This window comes from Rhea americana, unplaced genomic scaffold (assembly GCF_003343005.1).
Source record: "Rhea americana isolate MKP2758 unplaced genomic scaffold, rheAme1 scaffold_48, whole genome shotgun sequence".
Classification (NCBI taxonomy): Eukaryota; Metazoa; Chordata; class Aves; order Rheiformes; family Rheidae; genus Rhea; species Rhea americana.
The window spans coordinates 3,905,135-3,928,571 of record NW_028186623.1 but is presented as its reverse complement, the minus strand read 5'-3'; the positions used below and the strand labels follow the sequence as shown (position 1 = coordinate 3,928,571).

At 39.2% G+C, this 23,437-nt stretch overlaps 1 protein-coding gene across 3 annotated transcripts in view; it reads left to right on the top strand.

The window, feature by feature from the left end:
- ARHGEF12 (Rho guanine nucleotide exchange factor 12) overlaps nt 1-23,437 on the top strand; it is a 78,047-nt gene that overhangs the window by 29,931 nt on the left and 24,679 nt on the right. For 2 of the 3 annotated variants that reach the window (XM_085316836.1, XM_085316838.1), the window contains exons 2-20: nt 1,534-1,557; nt 2,304-2,392; nt 4,019-4,075; nt 11,138-11,236; nt 11,705-11,754; nt 12,560-12,617; nt 13,361-13,539; nt 14,169-14,246; nt 14,866-14,985; nt 15,578-15,709; nt 17,330-17,401; nt 18,199-18,291; nt 18,914-19,024; nt 19,540-19,638; nt 20,243-20,285; nt 20,695-20,800; nt 21,552-21,689; nt 22,210-22,242; nt 22,987-23,101. In XM_085316836.1, the coding sequence (XP_085172962.1) occupies nt 1,534-1,557; nt 2,304-2,392; nt 4,019-4,075; nt 11,138-11,236; nt 11,705-11,754; nt 12,560-12,617; nt 13,361-13,539; nt 14,169-14,246; nt 14,866-14,985; nt 15,578-15,709; nt 17,330-17,401; nt 18,199-18,291; nt 18,914-19,024; nt 19,540-19,638; nt 20,243-20,285; nt 20,695-20,800; nt 21,552-21,689; nt 22,210-22,242; nt 22,987-23,101 (1,696 nt within the window). The remainder of the gene's footprint in view (nt 1-1,533; nt 1,558-2,303; nt 2,393-4,018; nt 4,076-11,137; nt 11,237-11,704; nt 11,755-12,559; nt 12,618-13,360; nt 13,540-14,168; nt 14,247-14,865; nt 14,986-15,577; nt 15,710-17,329; nt 17,402-18,198; nt 18,292-18,913; nt 19,025-19,539; nt 19,639-20,242; nt 20,286-20,694; nt 20,801-21,551; nt 21,690-22,209; nt 22,243-22,986; nt 23,102-23,437) is intronic. The other variant, XM_085316837.1, reaches the window with a different exon arrangement.

Sequence of the window (23,437 nt, the reverse complement as noted above, 5' to 3'; positions counted from 1 at the left end):
CACTCTGTAATCACTTCTGTTTTTCAAGGAATTGCAAGGGAACTAGAGATCTAAGACTGTTCTACTTCTAGCTGGGTCCCTGTGTATGTTATTGTAGAAAGGAGTAGGTGACTAGGTGCTCCTTCTTCGGAGGAAGCAGCTTGGAAGGAGGGGTGCACCTCCTGAGCCCTCGGCCTGATGGTACTTGAGGCGTCTTTGCTGGGAGAGGACGTGCTCGGGGAGAGCTGTTTGCCTCCGACCCATTTGGCCGCACAGGCCAAGGGCAAGGCTGAGTCCGAGTTTGGAAGAGAGGTCTGTTGGACTCTGCTGCGTTGGTGTGTTCTCCTCTTTTCCTAGTGCRGACTCGCCATGGGAATACTGGCCTTTACCGAGTAGGCCTGTTTAACCTGGGGCGGGGGGAAATTAAAATTAGTGTCATGCCCTGCTGATTTTTGTGCCRTTAGACCTTTTTAAGTTGAATCTCTTCCTGCCCTCCCACCCCTTGCTGTGTGAATAACAGCAGAAACTGAACGCGGTAAGCAAAGAGGGTGGAGGGAAAGGGGAGTTTCTTTCAGCTATAATAGTCGTTGTTGTGCTCATTTAGACGAAAAAGTGACTTAAATTGTATATTCTTTTTTTTTTTTTTCACAAGTACATGTATGGCTCTAAATGGTTGTATTGCTTTGCAGGTAAAGAATCTAAAAATATTAAGTGAGTAGTAGTAGAGCTACTAGTTTCTAGAAAATTTTGAGAAAACACTAGTTTTGTTTTTTCAAAGGAGAAATTGTTGCAGTATGGTGACTGGCACACCCCTAGCTTTGTCATTTTTCTGTGTTAATTCAAGGAAAAAATAGGGATTTCCTAATTCCTCCTTCTTTTCCGTAATTAATAATGGATACGTTTCTGCCGCCCTTTGACTGTGGGTTCCTGTTGTTTATATTGTCTGCATGTTCCAGTAATTTTGGAATAGTTAATAAAACTTGTGCTAAACTTGACTTTCTACATGTCTCAAAGATGGCAAATTCTTACGCTTTCAAGGAAATAGAGATATTGTTAGGAAGAGATGGTCGCACGAGCTCTAACATTATTAGATACYGCAGTGTCCACATAGGAGAGAGAGAATTGGAATGTCTCAGTTGTAGGAGAATTTTCAGTTATTACACACCAGGTAATAAATCCATCAACAGGACAAAGCAATTAAACTATATTAATTCTTAGAGTATGGAACTACTTGTTATGAGAGGAAAATGATCCATGAGGTGTTCCACTAATGAAAAAGAAAGATGCTGGATTTGAGAGCTCCAGTTCTACTTCTGCTCTTACTTCTGTTTGAGACCTTAACTATATTCATAGTAATTCTTTACATTGAATCAGATGTAATGGACTAATAATTAGCTGAAGTATAAGAACAAAACTGTCTTSATTATTCTCTTGTTAGAGCGTTATGGAAGTATAAAATGTCTATTTGTTTTTAAGCATAAATGTTGATATTAAACATAATATTGAGAACCAAAAAGAAGAGTTCATTAAACTTATGTTGTTTCTTCCTTCCAGGTTTCCTCTCAAAAAACCTACAAGGTGAGTTACTGAAGTTTTGCAGGTTATCTGTATTGCCAATTATGATACAGCATTTTTGAGGAAGGAGATCTTTTAAAAGGAAAATATAGGTTCACATATCTAGGTAGCAGGAACTGTTACTGATGTGAGGAAATTAAGTATCTGGATCAGGACTGGGTGCCCAAAATATGGTTGGCTGACATACTTAAAGTGCGTGGCATAGTGTTACCATTTGCATTTGTTATGTGCACTGGCTGGTTTAATGTGGAATTTGAGATGGCCAGAGAAAGTGACCCTAGGTTGSTGCATGATGTACAGACACTTCCTTCAGGGAGGATTTTGTTGTGAATCTTTAATTTTTGCATATAAAGAGCTGTAAGGGTTGCTGGGACAGGAAGTGGAATTAAGGAAGATTTTAGGAGTTTTCTTCAGTTTTATGTCACTTAAATTTGTATTCCTTTTAAAATAAAGTATCACCAGCTTTTGAATGATACAGAGAGGATACATAYTTCTACTAATCTGAAAGGCTAAAGAAACTGTTCCTAGAAGCCAGATACACTTTTAAATATTTTGAGGGAGATAAGCTTTCCTCTTGAAATTCGGTCTGATCAGGAATAAATTTTGAGGTGGACTTAATATATACCTTTTTGTTATGTAAGTTCCTTGTTAGCAGATGGAACTACTTAAGCTTATTTAGAAAGAAATCTCTAGTTAAGCAATGCTTTTGTGGTAAAGTAGTCAAGATGGTCTTCTTTGGTTTGACGCAGACATGGCAGCATTCTGAGCAGAGAGTCTCCAGCTGACAAGAAGCAGAAGGTTGAACGCTGCAGTAGTACACACGACTTTGATCCTACAGGTAAAGTCTTAAAACTTCATGGATGAAAATCTAGACTTCAATTTGAAAGGTACTCAGGACTGGAATAAAAAGGGTTCTGATGTGTTAAYGAGTATGGTTTTGAAGAGTTGTGTTGTGCTCTGTGATTGCAAAAGCTTTTTTGAATCATCCAGGCATTGAAATGAATATAGAGTTGCTTTTAAACAGACATAGTGGCTGTTAACTGTGCAAGACTAAATCTATATTAGTGCTATCAGTGAATAGTTGTAGCTACTTTCTATTTCAAAAAAGATGGTCTGAAATTTCATTTGGCAAATATTGTAATTAGTTGGCTCTTTTCAGTGATTTAGTAGGGAAAAAGTGAGGCAGAGTTCGTAGTGTCAGTTGAGTGAGAACAGCTGACTGTTCTTTGGGGGGTTTGAGCTTCAGTAAATTTTGAACCCTCTTTGTCGCTTTTGAAGTTAATCTGTACTTTTCAACATGATAATTTTAAATAAACTTAATTTTTTTTTAAAGGATATATTATCCATTTTTTTAAAAAAAATCTTCTATAGAAATCTGGGTTGAGTTGATCAGCCTACGCGCTGCTGTCTTGGAAATGAGGACGCATGTAGGGATTCTTCCTTCTCTCTCTGAAACACTAACTCAGTGACTGCTGTGTACGTTCATGAAATGTATGACAGGCTCTTGTCTGAGCCTCCTGGCCCTATGCAATCTGTGTTTTTCATGTCTGTGCATTCTGCTATTCAGTCCAGTCATTCCGCTGGGGCTTGTGGAAGAGATGAGAGTTGAATCTAAAGGTTGTAGAACTTGTAGAATGTGTTGGTGCACAAGGTGGCTCAAACTTTTGTTTATAAACCATCCTGTTAGATAATGTTCCCTGCCACTAGCTGCATGACTCCTTCCTGCTATGCACAAAATAATTAAAATGAACTCTTAAAATCTGTTTATTAGAAAAAAAAAAAAAACTTAGAGAAGAGAAAATCTCAATTTGTTGTTGCTGGCTTTTCCTTTGTCCTTGGGAAAAGATAATGTAGAATTATTTCAGGTTGGGTTGGCTAGGAGAAGGTCTCAGACTATGAACCGATCTAGCAGAGAGAATTTGGGTGGCTTGCTTTCTTTCTTTCTTTCTTTTTTTCTTTCTTTTTTTTTTTCAGAAGCAAGCTTAGGAATTCTCCAATCTTAATTAGATAAAAGTAATTCTATTTTTGACAACTGTTACCTGCCATGATGCTTGCTATCAGGTCTTGTGGATGAACTCTATACTGTAGCCTTCATAAAATTCCTTTCTTTTTAAGGGGTTAATTCAGAATGCATAAGTCTGCTATTTACTCTGGGATGAATGTCACAGTGTTTCTATTTTATCCAGAGTGTTTTCCATAGTTCACTTATTGGCATAGGAGAAATTTTGTTTTATTGTGTTTTAGATTCTCTAGTAGATACTTTGTTGTGTTACCTGTGTCTTCATGCTTGAATTATTCACACTTTATTCCAAGTGTTTCACCTATGTTTTGTTCGCATCTTTTTGTGTTTTGCACGATTTAACCTAATAAATCAGCCTGTTTTCCATGAAGGTTTTTTTTTTTTCTCATGTTTGGTCTCCATATTTTCTATATCTCTCTCTCCTTTTCTCCTGCTCTTGTGCAGATAGCTCCTCCAAGAAGACAAAGTCTAGTTCGGAGGAGAGTARATCGGAGACGTATGGTAAGCTAAAGCAGCTGCTGCGTTCTTGCACCTTTGCAGTCTGCTCGATGCTTTCTGTCTGTGCGCCAAAGGCTTTTACCTTTACCTGATCCGCATGGTTGGCTCTGCAGCAGGGAGCGGGAAGCTAAGTTTAAATGTTGCTTCACTGTATCAGCTTGTAGTTCTTGTAGTGCCTGGAAACTAACTCATACATGACAAGCACAAGCTGTCATCTATAGTCTCCAGTTCTCTGTTCGTAGTTGGGGAAACTTGTTGGGTCTGCTGTTCTTGATCTTGTACCACCAAATATTCTTGACAGTGTATGATGACACAGTTCATACTGGACATCAGAAGAGTTTTGGGGATTGTAGAAAAGTCTATAATTGTGGAGGTTAATCTGGATGAGCTAGTAATTCATCTCCTTGCATTACTTGTAGAGAATCTTATGTCAGTTCCTTTGAATGTTTCATGGAACTGAAAAACTGTATGTCTAGACAGTTTCAAAAAAAGGTAAGCATGTGAACTTCACTGTCCTTCATTCTAAAAATGGGAGTAGTTTCCCTGGCACTCCTGTCTTGCATGATATTACTGTGTTACGAGCTTGTAGACTGGAACAAATTGGCATGTAACAATGAGGTGGGAGTAACCCACATATCCCTGTGTTGCCAGTGCACCTTGACATGTGCTACAGGAAAGAATGTCTACCAAAGACAGTTAGCTCATCCTCCCTTCTTGAACTTGCATCAGAAATGTGTTGACTGTGACACTCTCTCCATCCTACCTTTAAGTTACGACTTGTTTAATTTGTGATCTCTGAAGAGGCTTGCACTCGTATCTTAGAAGCTAACGGGTAATAAATTTTCATAAGTTGATAAGTGGTCTTTTGAATCCTATCGGCTTCTAAGACCCTTGGAAGTAGGCTGAATCTGGGTAGTACTGCTGCATTTCATGTGTCTCAACATATATGGCCAGCTGTGTTCTGACTCCAGTCACTTGGCTGGCTTCCTTTGCCTTTTCTTTCCTGATATTTAAAATAGTCTGTGATACTTTTCTGATTTTCTCTGTTGAGAAACCAATAGCTGGTGCAACTATTCCTTCTGTGAAAGTGAGATCTTCAGCTCTCCCTGGCATTCAGGTTCACAGATATGTCTTATATTAAAAAATAAATAAAACGAAGTAAACCATGACACAGTCATGTTCCTAGGGTGCAGGACACTGTTCCTCAGAGACCATAAACGCATTTTGAGTGTGCCTTGATTTGCTTCAGTGGAGCTGGAAACCCATCTTAAAGACACCTGCTCTGCTGTGGCTTGTATGTCTTTCTCCCATGCTCAGAAAGGCTAAGCAAGGAAATAACCTGCTTGAAAAGCATGTATTTGGGGTGGAGCTTCTGACAAGCTTATATTGTGACCGGTTCTTCCTCTAGCTAGCTGAATAGTGGTTTGCGACAGTGCATCCAGATTGACTATACTGCTGTGTTTTGAACCTTCATTAATTTTTGCCTAATGTTGCTTACCCGTAATGTACTCGAGGTGCTGTCAGGCTGGGCTAGGTTAATTACAGGAAACATTTGGTATGCTTAATGGAATGTGTCTGTGTTTATATTTCTCCCTCAGTCTGTGCAGTGTCCTGGATTTTCATGTGTGGAAGAAAGAAACACGACTTCCTAACTTAAGCCTTTACTTCCCCCAAAGCTTCCTGCAGATGCTCTAGCCATATCCAGGATCTATGGGAGCAGTTTCCACTCATCCTTCCTTTCCAGTGGCCTTTCCTATGTTGAACCTTGCTCTGCCTTTTGTCTCTTCCCTCTGTTTTTCCCAAGTGTTGTGGTATGCGTAGAGACGTCTGCTGTTTGCTTTGGATGGGACCAAACTACTTAAAAATGTACAAGTAGAACTACTGTACTGATAGTTTTCTTGCTGGTGACTGGTTGTTAACTGGCTCTTTCTTTGCTTGTGATTGGAAACTGAATAATAGAAAATCCTTGAATGACAACAGGAAAATGGGGTGTGACTTTTATGTATGTGTTTGTTCTTACCTCTTGAAATTCTTAATTAAGGCCAGAATTTCTTGAAGTACGTGAATGGCCTGTGGGAGGGTAGTTAGGTAGAAAAATCATTCTGATATACAGATTTTGATTTGTAGTGATATCAAACTTAGTGTGAATTTCCCTTCATAAATCCATCCATCTCATATCTGTGCACTTAACAAAGTCTAGATGATCAGGGGAGAGATTGAGTGTAATCTTAGACCTGCTATAATTTACTAATTGATGCCATCACCTTCCACAGTATTGGTTGTCGCTTTCTTGAAGTAGAATTCCTGTCACTGAAACAAATTTAAAACTGAAATAAGCTTTTGGGGTGGTAGGTGAGTTATCAGTTACCCTTCCCCTTTTCCTGTGACTTAGTTGCTCTCCAAAGATACCTTTCTTTAGTCTAGTACTGTGACCTGTTTCGGGCCCCAAGATTAGGCTAGACTTGATGCATACTGTTGTATGTGTTATGTCCACCTTTGGGACAAGCTTTTTCTTTTTTCTGTTGAAAATGCAGATTTTGTCCCTGTTCACTTGCTTTAAACTCGAATCCTGGAGAATCTTTCTTGACCCTTCCTGTTTTGCTTCTTGCAGTTCTTCCCAGCCTTGTGTCTGTGTGTTGTGGCCACCATCTTTGCAGTCTTTTTAAAAGGACTCTTGGGACCTCCCCATCACTAGCCTTATAATAGCCAGAAAACAGCTTGGAGTGCAAGGGGTGCTCAACCACGGGGATTGAATGTGTTGTTTCCATGGGAGCAGCTAGTCCTATTTATAATGGTTAAAATACATTGTTCTTTGTTTCTAGAAAGGTTACCAAGCCTTGCATTATGGGGCCATTGTTGTTAACAATTTTATCAAAACATTATGTACTGCAGTAATTTCAAATAGTGTCCGTTCTGCTCTGAGTTTACATGACTTCTTTTACCGGGTTAGTTGAGGAATCTGAAGAATGCTGCTAATATGGCATTTGGTATGAAGACTGTGTTAATAACTAGAATTAAGTGAAATTCAGAATTTCTTCCTATGAGAAGCTTTCATTATGAAAGCTGATAGTTTCATCTTATTTATTTTGTGGGGTGGGGATTCTGAAACACTTCATAGAAACATTAAAACTTCCCAACTGAAGTGAAACATTTGGACATTCTCAAAACCCCAAAGAGTATGTTTTTGTTTACTGAGTGATTCATTTCAAATCACTTCTATATTAAATTGCATTTTCCCATTGTGGCCTAATGCCTCCAGGGAGGTTATAGTTCAGAAGTCTCCTCCCATGCAGTATCCCACACAATTTGATCAGAGGAAAAGTTGCATTATATTATAGAAGATGTAATTCATGTCTCCATTCTCTCTTGTGAGCCAGGTTTTCAGAATAAACACCTACACTGTTTGTTATGCACTGCTAGGGAAATAAGTTTCATGTTTTATTGAACAGCTTCAAAATATTTAGGATCTGTRGAAGAAGAGAAGGGAAAATTTTGTAACTAAAGAAGCTCTTGGATGAACAAAATATGTCTGTCAAAACTGGTTGAGATCATCATTTTTACCATGGAATCTCAGTGACCTTGAGAATTTAGGACTTTGCCCTTTCCTGTTATCCAAAAGGCACATTTGTAACAGGGGTGAAGAACTGGGCCACAATGTCTCAGAGGGAATAGTGCCACCTATTGAAGAGCTGATCGTCTTAGCTTTTCTTTTAACTCCTTTTTTTCTGAGGCTGATAATTTCTAACTGCTTTCATTTCTAATTTCAAACCTGCTTAACTAGAGCATATGGTTATTTGTCTGACTGTGCTCTTGGCTTGAAGCAATACCAATGAGTTTGGGGAATTCTAATGTGCATGAAGATGAAAAGGATTTTTTAGATTTTTCTCACTTGCACCCTGAATTTTAAGTATCCACTTGAAATACGAATATATCGTGTGATGTTGCATACTTAAAACATAGTTTTAGTGATGTCTGATAATTTCCTGCCATTGGGATCTTTTCACATGAAAATGAATGTGGGAATAAGATGAGTATTGATTTGATGTTCAGTATTGTCAATAACGAATGCAACAGACCTTGTAATCTTTACTAAGCTTCAGCTGGAAAATGGAATGTTATGATAGGATCTTTCAAAATGAGTGGCTTATGGTTTCCTTCTAAGGAACGCTAAGAATTGGAATGCAAAGGCAAAAAAGATGAATGAAAAGCTGATTGCCACTTACTAGCTTGAGTTTGAGATCATTTTTACTCTTTAGTCTCGTGCCAAATTCGTAGACTTAACTTACAGTGGGYGAAGTTGCTACATTTCACTCAGTAGCCTAATGTTAGGCTTCCTTTATGTACTTGAGATAGCAAAGCGTGACAGTAACAGCTGCTGAAACTTGTATTGAATGTCACTGCTGGGCTCTCAGAGGTTTGCAGCTTCCCTTTAAGTCCATTCCAGAGAGTCTAATGAGCTGTTCAAGGTACAAGACATGGGTTATAAAAATGCTGCTGTTTTGTTCTTAAAATTCAACCACTAGGCAAATTTCAAATTGGATGTGGATTATTTAAAGAACAAAAGTGAGCAAATGACAATTTAAGGGAGTTCTGTGCTGCTTTTTTTTCACGTCAGAGTGAAACAGCACGTGAGAGAATTTACTCTTTTTAAAGTCCATCTGCTCCAGACAGGAAGTGTTATCGAAGCTGATCTCGTTCTGCAAGTGGTGGTGTTAGCTTCAGAAAAGTTCCAAATAACTTCATTACAGTTGTTGTAAAGCGGCTGCGCATCTCCATCAAGCAGGGTACCTCTCAGCTGGCTACCTGGACCTCATTCCAGCCTTTTGCATTGTGTAAGGGAAGGGGGTTAAGTGCCTACTTCTTTTATGAATTGAACAAACACAGGCAAAAGGCAATAGCTGACTAATTTGGGTTCACATAATCCTAATTTCAGCTGTCTCCCTGTTGGTTAGGTTATTTGTCCCGTAAAATTAGAAAGTGGTCTTGAGTGCAGTTGGCACTAGTGGTGGGAAAGCATTTAGTGTAATTGTTCCTGGAACTTAAATTATGCTCCCTAAGATCAGCTTATACTGCATCTCCTAATACATTGCTTCTGCTATGGCATCAGATTGATTCAAGGAGAATACTATACCAGTGCAATAGATCCAAGGGTTATTGGCTCTGGAAAGGAAAGAAATTCAGTGGAAGAACAATGATTAGGCAGGACTATACTGTGCCTTTAAATGAGGAAAGTTCTTATGAGTCAAAAGATTAGTGTCGTACTCATAAAACCTGTACGTCTGGCAGCAGAGTTTAAAACGAGCTGTTTTTATGAAATAGCGTATGTTCTCTTTCCCACACCCCACCCTGAGGCATCATTCTTATGAAGTGAGACTTAAAGAAGCTTGGTCATATAGAAAGATGGGAGGTACAAGAGGAAGAGGGATGTTTTTTCACTTCAGGTATCAAGAGGGTGTGAAAGCCTATGTTTTTCCCCTGTCTGCTTTCACTTTCTGTCAATATATTGCCTATTGCTATGTATAGCATAATTGCTCCTAATTTATCAGTGGAAGGGGAGTTACTGGGAGATGATACTATGCTCAAACTGCTGCTGAGGTGCTGGAGTTCAACCTTTTCTATCGCTCCTGCACCCACTTGTGCACGTGCTGYGCTTGAGGAGAACAGGGCTGACTGAGCAGACAGTGTTTTCACTTGAGGCTCCTCATTTCCATTAGGAGCTGCCTGAGAGAATTTAAGGGAGCTGTATCGGTGCAGAAGTGATCTAAAACATAGATATGACTCTACACTCTTACAATTCATTCCTTTAAATGGTTCCAGAAAAGACAGTCTTGCTGGGGCAACRTCTTCACAGTTTCCTTTGCTCCCTCCATATTAAATGAAATTGCTACAATTTTGGTATTTTATCTTGGAAGAAAACTGTTTTTTCTCAAGATCCTGGTGTAAGGGTTTTGCCTAATGTGACTTTGGGAATGAAGAAGCAAAGCAAGTTGTTGAAAATAAAGGAGCTCTTTAGTAGCTAATGGGTTCTGCTGTGTGAATAAGAARACATCCTTGAAGTATTTGCTGAGTTCCTGCAGTTAGTTTTCAAGATAAGGGCTCCATTGTGGTAGGCCTTCTGCAGATGCTCCAGGGAAAGTGGTCCTTTCTGCAAAGAATATGCTTGGGCTTCTAATTTGTTTGGTTTTCCTTAGTCCATTTTGAGGTGAACAATAGACATATACAGCAAGCCACCTTTTCGAAATGCTGCATCTAGTGAACATGTTTGTCTGCAACGGTATTTATGTTCCCGCTCTTCTTAGTTCGAACATCAAGACACAAAATGATTTACTTTGCTGTCACAGCAGGTTAAAGGAGGATAAGATTAGGACTCAGAACTCCTGGAGTTTTGGCCTTGTACTTCAGGAGCTCAGTGGGAAGCATGATACTGGTTTCTAAAGACTTGTTAAGTGTAATAAAAGTGGCTTGTACTTCTTCATTGCTGCTTTTCTGGTTTTGTGGAATATTTTCATCTGAAATGGAAAGTGCCCTGAGATTAAATTTTTGCTGAGAATTAGGAAGGCTTTTCCTGATTTATTAAATCTGTTTTAATCTAACCTGTTGATGTTAGTTTGAGATACCTGTGACTTTCTTAAAGTAGCTTGGAAAAATTGTTTAATGTTTTTGATAATATTCTAGAACATGACAGCCCTGTGCCAGATTTTGAAGAATTATTGATATAGACAGAGGGAAATTGGTTCATGTACATAGCTGTTCTTCTTTAAAAGCTGCTTCTACCTCACAGTGTGTCTGATGTGCCAGAGCTGTCTGCATCTCTGCTGTTGTATATCTCTGTTTTGTGTAACTGAAGCAATAAGCTTGACCTGTCCTGACATTCCTATCTGTTTCTGGACTGATGCCCTGATTCTGTCTTTCATATGTTTTTTCCCCCTCTGTTGTCTTGTACCAGTTTCTTTCAGTGCTCTGTGATTATCTCAGAGGATAAGGTTTTGGACTGATGCCTAGCTTGTGTCTCTTTGTATTTCTCTCCCCCYCTTTCTTCTGCCCTTTCCCCACCTTTTTATGCAGGTCTTGTTCAACGGTGTGTTGTTATCCAACGGGATGAAAATGGATTTGGGCTGACAGTCAGTGGAGACAATCCAGTCTTCGTGCAGTCAGTCAAAGAAGGTAAGCAGACATGCTAAATATGTTAGCCAGAGCGCAGCCTACAGGGTTTTCATGTGAGTCAAGGAAACGCATGCATGAGCTGGAGGAGGAGACTACAAATTCTTTCCTTAAGGGCGGGATGGCTGTAGCTATCGCGAACTCTGGCATTGGTGTGCAAGGGCAGCATTGCACCGTTCAGATGCAGTGAATCCCCTCTCCTGCATCTGATGTGTTTGGAAACTGGCATCTTGCACTTGAGGCGAAGTAAATGAGCACATGTAACCTTGCGGGATTGTGGCTTAATGTATGCACTGCAAAATGAGAACAGAATTGCTGTAGCCTAGATACTCATTAGATTTTAATCTGGTGGAGGAAGGGGAAGCTTGGGTGAATATGGGAAGTAATCTTACACGCAACTACAGAATGCTTAAACCATTTTTGCTTTGAGAGACTGTTAAAAATGGAACTTAACTATTTCTTGCCCTCTAGATGGAGCAGCCATGCGGGCTGGAGTACAAACAGGTGATAGAATTATCAAGGTAAGGGCATTCAAAACATTGGGCAGATGGACTTTTTGTATTAAATGAATTCTTTCAATGAAAGCATGTAATTGATATGTCTGCACTGGTGTTTGCATTAGCCTGTGGGGATAGCMAATGGTCTTAATTTTTCCTGTTCTGGGAATGTGCAGTAACCATGGGAAGCTCACTGCTGAATGTTAGTTTGGTTGTGGAGGACACTGTCGTTTTAGGACCTCATTGGTGAGTCTAGTACCCTATGAAGTTCAGACAGCTCACCAATAAAAGAAGTGATGGTTGGAATGAGCACAGAGTTATTGATAATTAACCTGTAAATAAATAGTCTCCTTTGATTGTTATTTTTTTCCCCAACTGCTTCAGATCAGTGTTCTCTTTTAATCTCAAATAGCTAAGAAGTGAAGCCAGTGACTCAAAAGACCCTCTAAACCACAGCTGCAAAATGATGTCTGACAGAGACAGAGCTGGGGTTTCAACCAAGTATATAAATTATTGGATTCAGTTAGCTAGCCTGAGTATTTTTCTGCACACTTACAGGTGTTTTGTTGTTGTTTTTRTTGTGGTTTTGGTATGTGTGTATGGTTTTCTTTTTGTAGAACTGATTAACTAACTGTAAGAGAGAAATTGTTTATCTGGTAGTGTGTAAAATGATAATCTAATGGGGGGGGGTAGGGAGGGGAGGGGAGAGAAATCTCTTTACTTGTTCCTCACTCTATTTCACTGCTTATTGTATAGCATATGGTACCCAGAAAAATTTCTGCCTGGATTGGAAGTCAGCGGTTAAACACTGCTTTTTTCCCTCCCCCAGGTGAATGGCACTCTAGTAACACACTCAAACCATTTGGAGGTGGTAAAGCTGATCAAGTGTAAGTAAAGGCTGATTCCTTTTTTTTGGTCACTGTGCTCCTTTAAAGCATGAAAGAGATATTTTTAAAAGATCAGTGATTGTTTCAGCTATCAAGTGGCAAGGGCAAAATATAGCTATGKTGTTGACTGCTGTACGACTGATCTGAGAGACACGGGGTGTGTATGAGACAGATGCACTAAAGAGAAATTTGAGGTAATTTTGACAGCTCAGATTTAAGCTGATGCAGCTTATGCAGCTTCTCCTTTGCTTGATGTTTGAAGCTTGATGTTTCAACCCTTGCCCATACATCTTCCCTTGTTTTGATTCTAATTTYGGTACCACAGTTACTCATGCACTGTTAATATAGGCTCCTGTACGATGCTTGCAAATTACTGACGTTTCTGAACAAAGTGAATTCTTGGTTGATTTTCTTGTACAGGAGAAAGTTGTTACTGGTTCATTCCAAACTATCACAGTTTAATCTTTGGTATCAGCAGATGTATGTGATTATTACTCTATCTTGGTGGACCAGAAATTGCACTGTGTGCTTTCATTAGGGATGATTATGATGAAAAGCATTGGATTACCTGAAATTTAAATGGAGATCTCTGGAGTGGAGCTGACAGTGCTGTCAGGTTCTCTGATGTGAAGAATAAAGAGGTGAAGAATGGTCTGAGTCTTGTCTCTTGAGGGAGAGTGAATGTCAACTGTAGAAATCAGCAAATGTGTCTGAAGCCTGGACTGTTCTTATTCTCCCTGCAGCGGGTTCCTATGTAGCTCTCACTGTTCAGGGGCGCCCACCAGGGTCGCCTCAGATTCCGTTAGCTGATTCTGAAGTGGATCTGGCAACATTTGGGCATATGTCTCCCATCATGACATCTCCCCATTCGCCTGGCACGTCGGGAAATGCAGAAAGGATTACTAGCCCAGTACTTATGGGGGTAAGATTTAAAGTGCTCTTTCCAAAGAACCAGTTTAGCAGTGGAAAAAATGTAGTCGTGTATTTTCTCTCAAAGGAATTGTTTTGTTCTTCTTGCACAAATCACAAATTGGAATTGGAATTTTTGTCCTGCCACCAAGTGGGCATTTAGCCACATGGAGAAAAAACATCGTGCGAGTAAACATTCTGTCCTATCTTAGATAATGCAAAGACAGATGAGGGTTGTTCACAGGTTCTTTGAGCTATACTGCCAGAATTGACATGATACGAGCTCTCACAATGTCTGTCCAGGCCAGTCATTCCGTAACTTTTGTTAACAATTGGACTATAAAGCGCACACAAGTGCGGCAAAGAGCGAGGAAGGTAAATAAGCAAATGCTTCTGGTCAATTTGGGGGGGGATTTTGTTTGTTTGGTTTGTTTTTATGTTTATWGCTATGTTCAAATGTAGGAATGAGTGGTTACATCCTATATAGGATAGGGCATAAAGAAACTTGAACCACTTCTTGTAGGGCTCTTCAGTGACCACGTTCAGGAAGTAGGTGAGAAGTGGACATATCCATTTCCCCTGTCTTGCCTATTCCCAGCTCCACCAAAAAACCTGACCCTTTAATTCCTCCCTTTTTCCTAGGAGGAGAACAGTATTGTCCACAACCAGAAAGTGGAGATTCTGAGAAAGATGCTACAAAAAGAGCAGGAACGACTGCAGGTACTGGAGTTGCGTATGTTCAGGAGAGATGGAGGAAAGGGAAGAGGATGATGTAAATGCAAAGACAGACCATTGAATTACTAGTTAGTAGCATCCTCATTTCCTTGCATAGCTTGTATTCCAGCTTGTCTTTGCTATGTACTGGCCTAACATCAGAGGTGTCTGATCACTCTTAATGATCATCTCTTGAGTTTTTAATCCTTGATAGGATAGGGAAAAAATTGAGAGAGACCTCAATTTGGTCTAACACTAGGGCACATAAGTATCTTTCTGTTTCACTGAGAGTCAGTTCTCAACAGAAGTTACAATCTACGTGGCAGTTCTTGGTTTTGTTTTTTTCACTGAGTTTTTGTGCCTTCAGGTGTATGCTCAACGTGACTGTGATTTACTTGAATAATCCTTGAGAATGTGCATATTTTCATATTGCACAGGAAAGGGAGAAGGGCTAAATAAAATAGACGTTCTGTAGCATCTATTTCATATAACAGTAGGTGTGCAAATGTGCTGTTTACTATTTCAGTTATATTAATAGAATGAAGATTAGTAATAAGTTGTAGATCTAAGTTTTGTTAGTGAGGAAATATTTAATTGAAAGAAAGTTCATAAAATTATTTTTCAGTCTCTGCAAGAAGAGTATAGCCGATCACCCACGTCACGACTGCTCAAAGAGATACAGGAAACCAAGAAGCACATTCCTCAGCTGCAAGAGCAGTTGTCCAAAGCCACAGGCTGTACTCAGGTAACAGAATGTGTCAGGCTTCTCTGCAGCATGTTCCAGGTGAAAATTCTTAGGGGATGATGGTATTCTGGGCAAGCAGGAATTCCCTACCAAGCTCTTCTGTGTTTCCGCAGGCAGATTGCACCCCCTAGAGTTGTGACTTGTAATTACTCTTGCAGAAGCTATCACACATCACATACTGAATGCGATGGCAGTATGTGAAGTAGATGATACGGTGGATTTCTGAATGTTCCTTGAAAAATTGCTTTTAAAGTAGTAAATGCAAATTATGATGTGTTTATTAGTCTATCTTTTAATACAACTTAAACCTTTGAAGTCATTCTTAGTGAAGAATGTAGAGCTGGAAGCTTAAAACAGGATTTTTTTTTTTAATGTGTAAGTGAAGTTTTTATCATTCTCCTCCTGCATTTGAGTTTGAGTCCTGAAAAACTTGTGAACTTCCTTTTGTCTTCTCTTCGAAAAACATTGCAGCCTCTTTTGGATACATGAAGATAGTTTCACAAATAATGTGAACTGTGCAGTTCTTGTAAGAGATGTCTCTTGAAAAATTCCATTGCTCTGTGCTGTCTCCCAACTCACTTTATCTTTTTAGGATGGAGTTTTGTCCTCTAGATCTGTGACAGAATCGCTGCAGATCAGTGAAGTGGAGGCAGAGAGTGGGGATAGTCTGAGCAAACTAGATTACAGTGGTGACAGCTCCCGACCAAACAGTGACATTGCTGATGTGAGTATTGAGCAGCTCCACATCTTTACTTCTATACTTTTTCGGGTTTTTTCTCCCTGTACAGCTTTTTTCTGAGTTTGTGCTGTCCTGCTTATTATTCGTATGTACTATGTCTCAGTAAGGTTGTGTRTTACAAGCATAGGCTTCTGAATATACACCAACTCTGAGAAAGTGTACTGTACTGGTTTTCGATCAGGGACTAGGAAAGAAATATTGTGGGTTTGGGCATTTTTCCAATATTTTTTTTTTCCTGGCATACTCCCTGTTATGAGGCAAAGAAAAGATGGATGCCAAAGTCTTTCTCAGAGCTGAGATGCAGATTAGAGTGTCTTTTAAGAGCATGTTAGTATTCCTTTTGTGGTAGCTGTGACTCAGATCCAGGCAGTGGACAAATTGTCATAAAAATGAGGAAGAACATTACTTCTATCAAATGAACTCAGTTACTGCCAGCAGTGAAAGCACTTAGTCTGTTCAGTTATCAGCTATCAATCTTTGTGCTTGTATGGTGGTCTTATTGGAGTGCCTTCACCCCTAATCCTTAATTAAGATACTAAATCCTTAATTAACATAGTAGCTGATAAGCGTGAAGGAATTGAGATGCTCTACTTGGGCTTTGACCATAAGTTTGTTGTTTAATTTAGGCATGTGGGTGATAAGCTTGTAAGCAATTGGAAGTCAAATGAAGATGGGTTAGCTGTATCTCCAAAACGTGAACATGCACAGCTCTATTAAAACAGCGTGCCCCCCCACCCACCTAACTGAACAAGACATTATTTATCTTTGCATACAATAAATACAGAACAAAATTCATAGTCATCTTCTGAATAAAATTAATTCTGCCAGTACTGTGAATGATACTTGATTCCTAAGAYAGTTGATACACCAAACAGTAGCATTTGAATCTAAAGGGACCCTGAGAAGCTTAAGGATTGGGGACAGCAGAAACCTCATGGAGGTTAACAAGAAGGTCAGAGTTCTATAGCGGAGGGTGAAATAAGTCCATGCATTAACACAGGTTAAGAACCGCCAGGCTGGGTAATAGCCCTGCTGAAGAGACCTGGGAGTTAACAGTGGACCCAGCTGAAGATGAGCCAACAGCACAGGCTTGATGCAAATAAAGCCAACTGTGTACTGGGCTGCATGTGAAAGAGGTCTGCCAGCAGAAGGAGGGCAGTTACTAGCCTCTTCTATGCACACTGATGAGACTACACCTGGAATAATATGTCCCTTGTTGGGAGTCCCTCCATTCAAAAAGATATTGAAAGATGGGAGAGGATTTAATTAAGGGTAATATATAAACTATGAGAAGACATTGAGAGAGCTAAGACAAGGCCAAGAAGTGTAAGAGCAGATTTTGCAACACTGCCATTACTTAGTTAGAAAGTTAGAAACTTTCTTTTTGAAACTGAGTCTGTGTATGTTAGAGCTATACRTTGGGTTTCTTTTTTTTGAAACTGTGCATGTGAGTAATACAGTTTAGAGTTCAGCTGTTCATTCCTCAGCTGTTCAACAGTCCACTGTGTGAGAAAAGTGTTTYGTCTGTTGTGACTGAAACACTTACCATACAGTTCCTACTTTCCTGGATTTACTGCTACTCATCAGTATTAAACTTCTTTCCAGAGTCCTCGGAGTGGCCTGAAGGATCGGATTTATCTGGATGAGAGCCCAGAGAAGACTGAGATTCAAGATACTGTAAGTCCAAAACATAAAGCGTGATAACAGCTTCTCTTGTAATGGGCCCATTAAAATCTTGCTCTTTTTTCTCTACTTTCTAGATGGAGCATGCATAAACTTTACTTTAGATAATAAAATGCAATTAAAATTGTACTGGGAACGTTAATTAGCTGAATAAATGTTTATGGCACTTAAGAACAGGCCCATTTAAGAGATGAGAAATATATAATCGGCAGTAAAACAACTGGAACTAAAATAGCTAGGGCTGTTATGCAAAGTTTACTCCTTGAGTCCAACTCCAAAAGGAAAATAATCTTTACTTTAGGATATTCGGTTGTTATGACACTGGCAATGTCAAGGATGGCCATGAGATGGGATGAACATAGAATATGGCAGTAACTGCTGATCTGTCTGTGTTGGTCTTTTTTTCTCTCTCTCTCTTAGAATGACTTCTGAAGTATTTTTTTTTGTTACTTTTCTGATTTTCCAAAGTCATGTTTCTCCATTTATAGTAAAATATTATTTGGCTTATGCCACATGCTTAGTATGCTGAGCAGTCTCTGCAGATCATGGAATTGGGTTTGAATCAGCTGGTTTGACATTTCTGAATGCTTGCAACTTGGAGCATTCTAAATGGGATCTCGTAACTAAAAATTTGGACAAGGATGAATAAAGGCACTTGGGTTTCAATTGGATTTCTAGAGAGAGAGAATTAAAATGATATCTTCAAGTTGGTTAAAGAAGGTTTACTGTCCCAYGAGAGTAATAGCACTGTACTTGTCTTCCTTCCCTTCTCCCATCCCAACTTGTACCAGGATTCTCAGTCCAGTGTTGGAAGTCCTTCTTCCCGTATGGGACCTCAGATCATTGGAGCAGAAGATGATGACTTTGATACTGAACAGGAACAGGTGGGAATGACATTTTCTATAGTTAAAAGCCACCTTTTAGCCTCAGTCACCTTTTTCCCTCCTTGACAAGAATTGCTTTCCTCTATGCCTACACTTTGTGTTCCATGACTTGTTTTTATTGAACAGTTCTCATGTGGTGAATTAAGAATTAGGGAACGTGATTCCTGGTTACTGTTGATGATGCCAGAGAGTAACACTTGGGCAGTTTATGTTAATACACTATCTCTGGTATTCTATTACTCTTTTTTTCTTTATATTACTTTAAGAAATTCRTTTGCCTTATTTAATTTCTTTTTCTTTATTTAATTTCTGTTAACAGTCCTCCCGAATTGTCACAGTAGTATTGCTGCAATGGCTTTTAGTATATTTGTTCTGAATTTTTTTAGCTATCATTTGCTCTGAGCTCTATTTCATTATATTGTATTCAGTGTGCAGGAGAACATTAAAAAGAGGTTTCCATATGTTGAGATCTTCCTAGGATGTTGGAACAGCACGTYACAGGTTCTGGAGTAGATCTGTTTTTATTTTAATTAAAAATATTAGATGCTAAGCTATCAGAACAAAGCTTTTTTACACAGTAGCTTTCTTGACTAATTGAAGTAGTCTCCATGTGTCTCAACAGATTAATGGACAATGCAGCTGTTTCCAAAACATTGAGCTCCTGAAATCTCGCCCAGCTCACCTGGCTGTTCTTCTGCATCACGTGGTGTCCCAGTTTGACCCTGCGGCATTAGTAAGATATTCTGGAATTGTTTTCCCAGGCCAAATCTGTCATATTAACCTGAGTGTTTCATGGTCTCTTTGTCCTTGTATAGCATTATCAGTGTCATGGCTGGATAAGCAAGGAAGGAAATGCAGATCTTGTGTGCAGGCATGAGGGCATTTCAGATAAATGAAGAGAAGCATGAATAGAACTGCTTTCCGTATATTCAGCTATTTGAAAACAGGTTTTTAACTCCTGGAAGTGTTTTATTCCATGCTAGGGAAGTAGGATTATTTGTCTTTATGGAAAGTCTGAYCCTTCTTTTCCTGTCTTTCCCTCTCCCTCTCGTCTTCCCACTGACAACAGGGGCAACCTAGCTGATTAATCAAGGTTTCCTGTGCAATCTGGATGACTGAAGTTAGCTTGGAAGTCTTTCAGTCCAGCAGCGTTGATTTCCTTGAAATGTGTGAAAGAGAATTCAGAGTGGCGTTGTGAGAAAAGTACTCATGGTGTCTCTTAATTTCTTCCCTTCCTGTTTCCCACAGTTGTGCTACCTTTACACAGACTTGTACAAGCAGACCAACTCCAAAGAGACTCGRCGTGTCTTCCTTGAGTTTTACCAATTCTTCTTGGACCGAGCTGCAGTAGGTTTCAGTCCTTCTCTCCCATTCAAGCATATCTAGCAAGTTGGCATGAGAGAGCAAGTTCTTCCTCTCATAAACTGGGGGAAAAAAAAAGAGGGGGATGATGTAGGTCCTCCAAAATCAAAAGCTTTTTGTTAAAAATATTTCCAGTGCATATGAGAAAATGAATGGTGTAGAGCCTCAAATGCTTGGTAACTCCATGAATCATTGGCAAAGCATTATTTGTTAGAAGAAATGATCTTGTTATGTTATGTGTAAGGTAACTCTAGCTATTGTACATTGCCTTCTAGTTAATAACTGCTGTATACGTTGATGAGGCTATTGCAGGGATTGTGAAATTGTGTGCATCTGTTGGAAAGCCTGAGAAATTTCCTTACCACCATAAATTAGACTAAGATGTAGTGGAGCAGAGGCTAGTACCACATGCTTTGATGAAAGAATCCTTGTGTAGTGTAATATACATTTAGGATAGGAGTGTCTGCCATAATTCCTTCAAGTGTTCAGGTTGTATGCCCTCAGCTTTTGAGGGCACTGTACTGTATGATTTGTGTTTAATAGGATGGTTTATTGTATATGTTCTCCCAGTCTTTCTTTTCTTTTTCAGAATCTAAAAGTTCCAGTTCCAGATGAAATCTCTGTAGATCTAGGTAAGGCCCTCTTGCCTGGGGTATCTTTCTTTGTCAGCCTCTACTGTCTGAGGCTGTTCTGAAATGCATGTAAGAATGCTTGTAATGTACAGTACAGTATCGTGTATCACAGGGAAAGATGAATAAATGTTTATTCTGTTTCTTGATTAGGGCTTAACACATGTTCTGATAGGTACAAATGTGGGGGGAAGCACTGGGTACAGCAGCATATGTGTTTTTAGTCTAACAGTGGATGTGACCAAAGCTGCTTACACCTCATGTACTTAAGTTCATATTATCAGCAACTGAAAGGCAAATGGGTACTTTTGGCTGAGTTAAGGTGTGTCTGTGAGTGATTTTATTCTAAGACAGAGTAGGCTATCTCTGTTCTCAAAATAATAATCTATTTACTTTTTCTCCTAACTTGCAGACAAAAGAAGGCCAGAACTCATTCCCGAAGAGCTTCATCGCCACTACATACAAACTATGCAAGATAAAGTCTGTCCAGAAGTTCAAAGGCATCTGGAAGATTTCAGGTAGCAGTTGTCTTTGTGTTTAAGTTCATAAGTGCCTTCAGTCAACACATCTGATATCAGGGAAATCCAAACTCAAGGATCACAGTAATTCATCTTGGACTGTATAAGAAAATAGCGCTGGAGAGGGCTTCTCTGGTCACCCTGTGACCAATCTGCTGTGGTCACCCTGTGACCAATCTTTGAGTGTTTTTGACACTGGTGTTGCAAGTAATGAATTGCAAACTGATAAATACTCTAGAGCTTGGACTTGTTATTCCTAGAACCTATTTGAAGCAATTTCAGAATATTGTCAGTCCTTCTAATTGTGTTTGGGCAATAAACTGTCCACTTTAGAAAGCTGTCATGTGCATATAGTAGAGGAATTAATTTGCCCTTTCATGTGCAGACTATATAGCAAGATGAAGTGCTTCTAATAGACATCTTCATAGCTAAATGTTTCTCACTTCAAGTATATGCTTCAAATATACTACAATGTTGCAAAAAGAATACCTACTTTTGCCTGACCCACATAATGGCTGCCTTTTAATTATTCTCTTCTGGTAAAATTGATAAAACTGTACCTTTCCAAAGGCTGTCTTAGCTCTGTTTTCCTTTAAGTGAAGATGTTGTGGAGAAATGTCATGACTTCTCCGTTTTCATACTGAAATTAAAAGTAGAACGTGTTTGGCATTCTGAATGTCAAGAGGTTGCTTTTTCTTATTACAGGTCAGTATTCAATTTYTAGTGGTAATTCTCCGTCTCTGTATTTCAGGCAGAAGCGTAGTATGGGATTGACTCTGGCAGAAGGAGAACTCACCAAACTGGACGCAGAAAGAGTTCGTGACCGGAATGCAGTCGAGAAGGAAAGACAATGCGCAGAGCAGATCATTGCCAAAATTGAGGAAGTCTTGTGAGTAGCAGCGAGTGTAATTGTGAAAGTAAGAGAGGTTCTGCTCTGAACTCAACAAGAGCAGAGCAAAGGAATTGGGAGCTAGAAACAATGCAACATCACTACCTTTCCATTGCTTCCGCAGTTTGCTACTAACGAGTGTTTGAGTCATAGCCAAAAGTAAGCTAATAGTATGCAAAAAAAATAGTAGTAATAATAGTAAGATAAAGTCTATGTAGCTTTTCAAGGAGGCTACTGTTGAACTAGCAGGAGCAAAGCTTCCATTGTTGCCTTATGCATTACTAGATCCAAGTCCCATTTTTTGGCTTGAACATGGTTAACCTATAGCTTCAGAACCATTTTTTTAAGGTGAGCTAAGGCCAATGTTCCCAACTGAGCCTTTGGGATTTTTATGCTTTTTTTCTTGGGACTTCAAGTATTCCAGAGGATGCTTTGCATGCAGCTGCTGACGCTTTGAGTGGTTATGCCTCAGTGATAATTGATAGTTAGCTTTCTTCTTTAAATTTTCTTTTGTTTTCAGGATGACATCTCAGCCTCTGGAAGAAGACAAGAGGTAATGCAAATTTCGTGGATTTAATCCACTGCTTAAGAACTGCATTGCTGTTRCTTGTTTAGTTGGCTCTCTTCTGCTGAGTGGAACGAGACAGCCCTCTGCTGGCTGTAACCACAAACTCTCATTTTCTAAATCTGATAGCATTATTACTTTGAATTCAGAGCAATTGTTCTCAGTYGGATAGTCTGAAGTTTGTTGCTTTTGTTTCAGACCTGGAAAAGAGCTACTGTGCTGAGAGTTCATATGTTGTTTGGTTTTGTTTTCCAGCTGTTTCAGCTCAGTCTGACATACTTATTCTCTGTACAAACACCTTCCCTTGTTCAGTTTGTTTGACACCATGTGGTATCTGGGTAGCTTYTGCTATACTGTACAGTAACCAAACCTTTTACTGTTACTGATTTTTCATACTGTAACTCTAAGCTATAATACAACTTCAAATATGCATTTAGTATATCAGTTTTGGACCTTCTATGTAATTTTTCAAATTGTATTTTCATCTTTTAGACAAGTATACCTTTTATATACTGCATCTTTTGTTTACAAGAGGACAGATTCTGTTATTGGCTGAGTCTTTGTTTCATATAAAAAAGAATTGATGACAATTTCTTTCAATCTRAAAACGGTTACTTTTTAGTTTTGCCGTGGAACCTTTGCATTTGACCTTTTTCATTATCTTGACAAAATGTTTTTCCCATTTCACCATATCCTCCTCCTCTTTTTTATTCTTTTGTATATATTCTGCAGTTCCACAATGCAGTATGTGATTCTTACTTACATGAAACATCTGGGAGTCAAAGTTAAAGAGCCTCGGAATCTGGAGCAGAAGCGTGGCCGTATTGGTTTCTTGCCGAAGATAAAGGTAGTAGTGTCTTGACCAGAGTGCTTTTATTTAAAGATGTCTAGTGTGGGTGTTTGATTAGATTTCAAAGTCCACTTTTGCTTAACACATTGAAAGTTGGTATGATTTTGCAATATTTGTTGCGTCAAGAAGATTTGAGATTACTGAGCTGCAGAGAAAACCTAACAGTTGAAATTAGTTTCTGTATATGTTTGCAGACACCTAAATTAAAAATGAGTGGCCATTTTACTTTCTTTATCCATCAGCCTAAATTCTAATTGCTTGCTTTCCATAGTTCTAGCCTTATAAAAACTTTGATTGAAAAGTGATTCATATAATGCAATCTTGAATGACTTG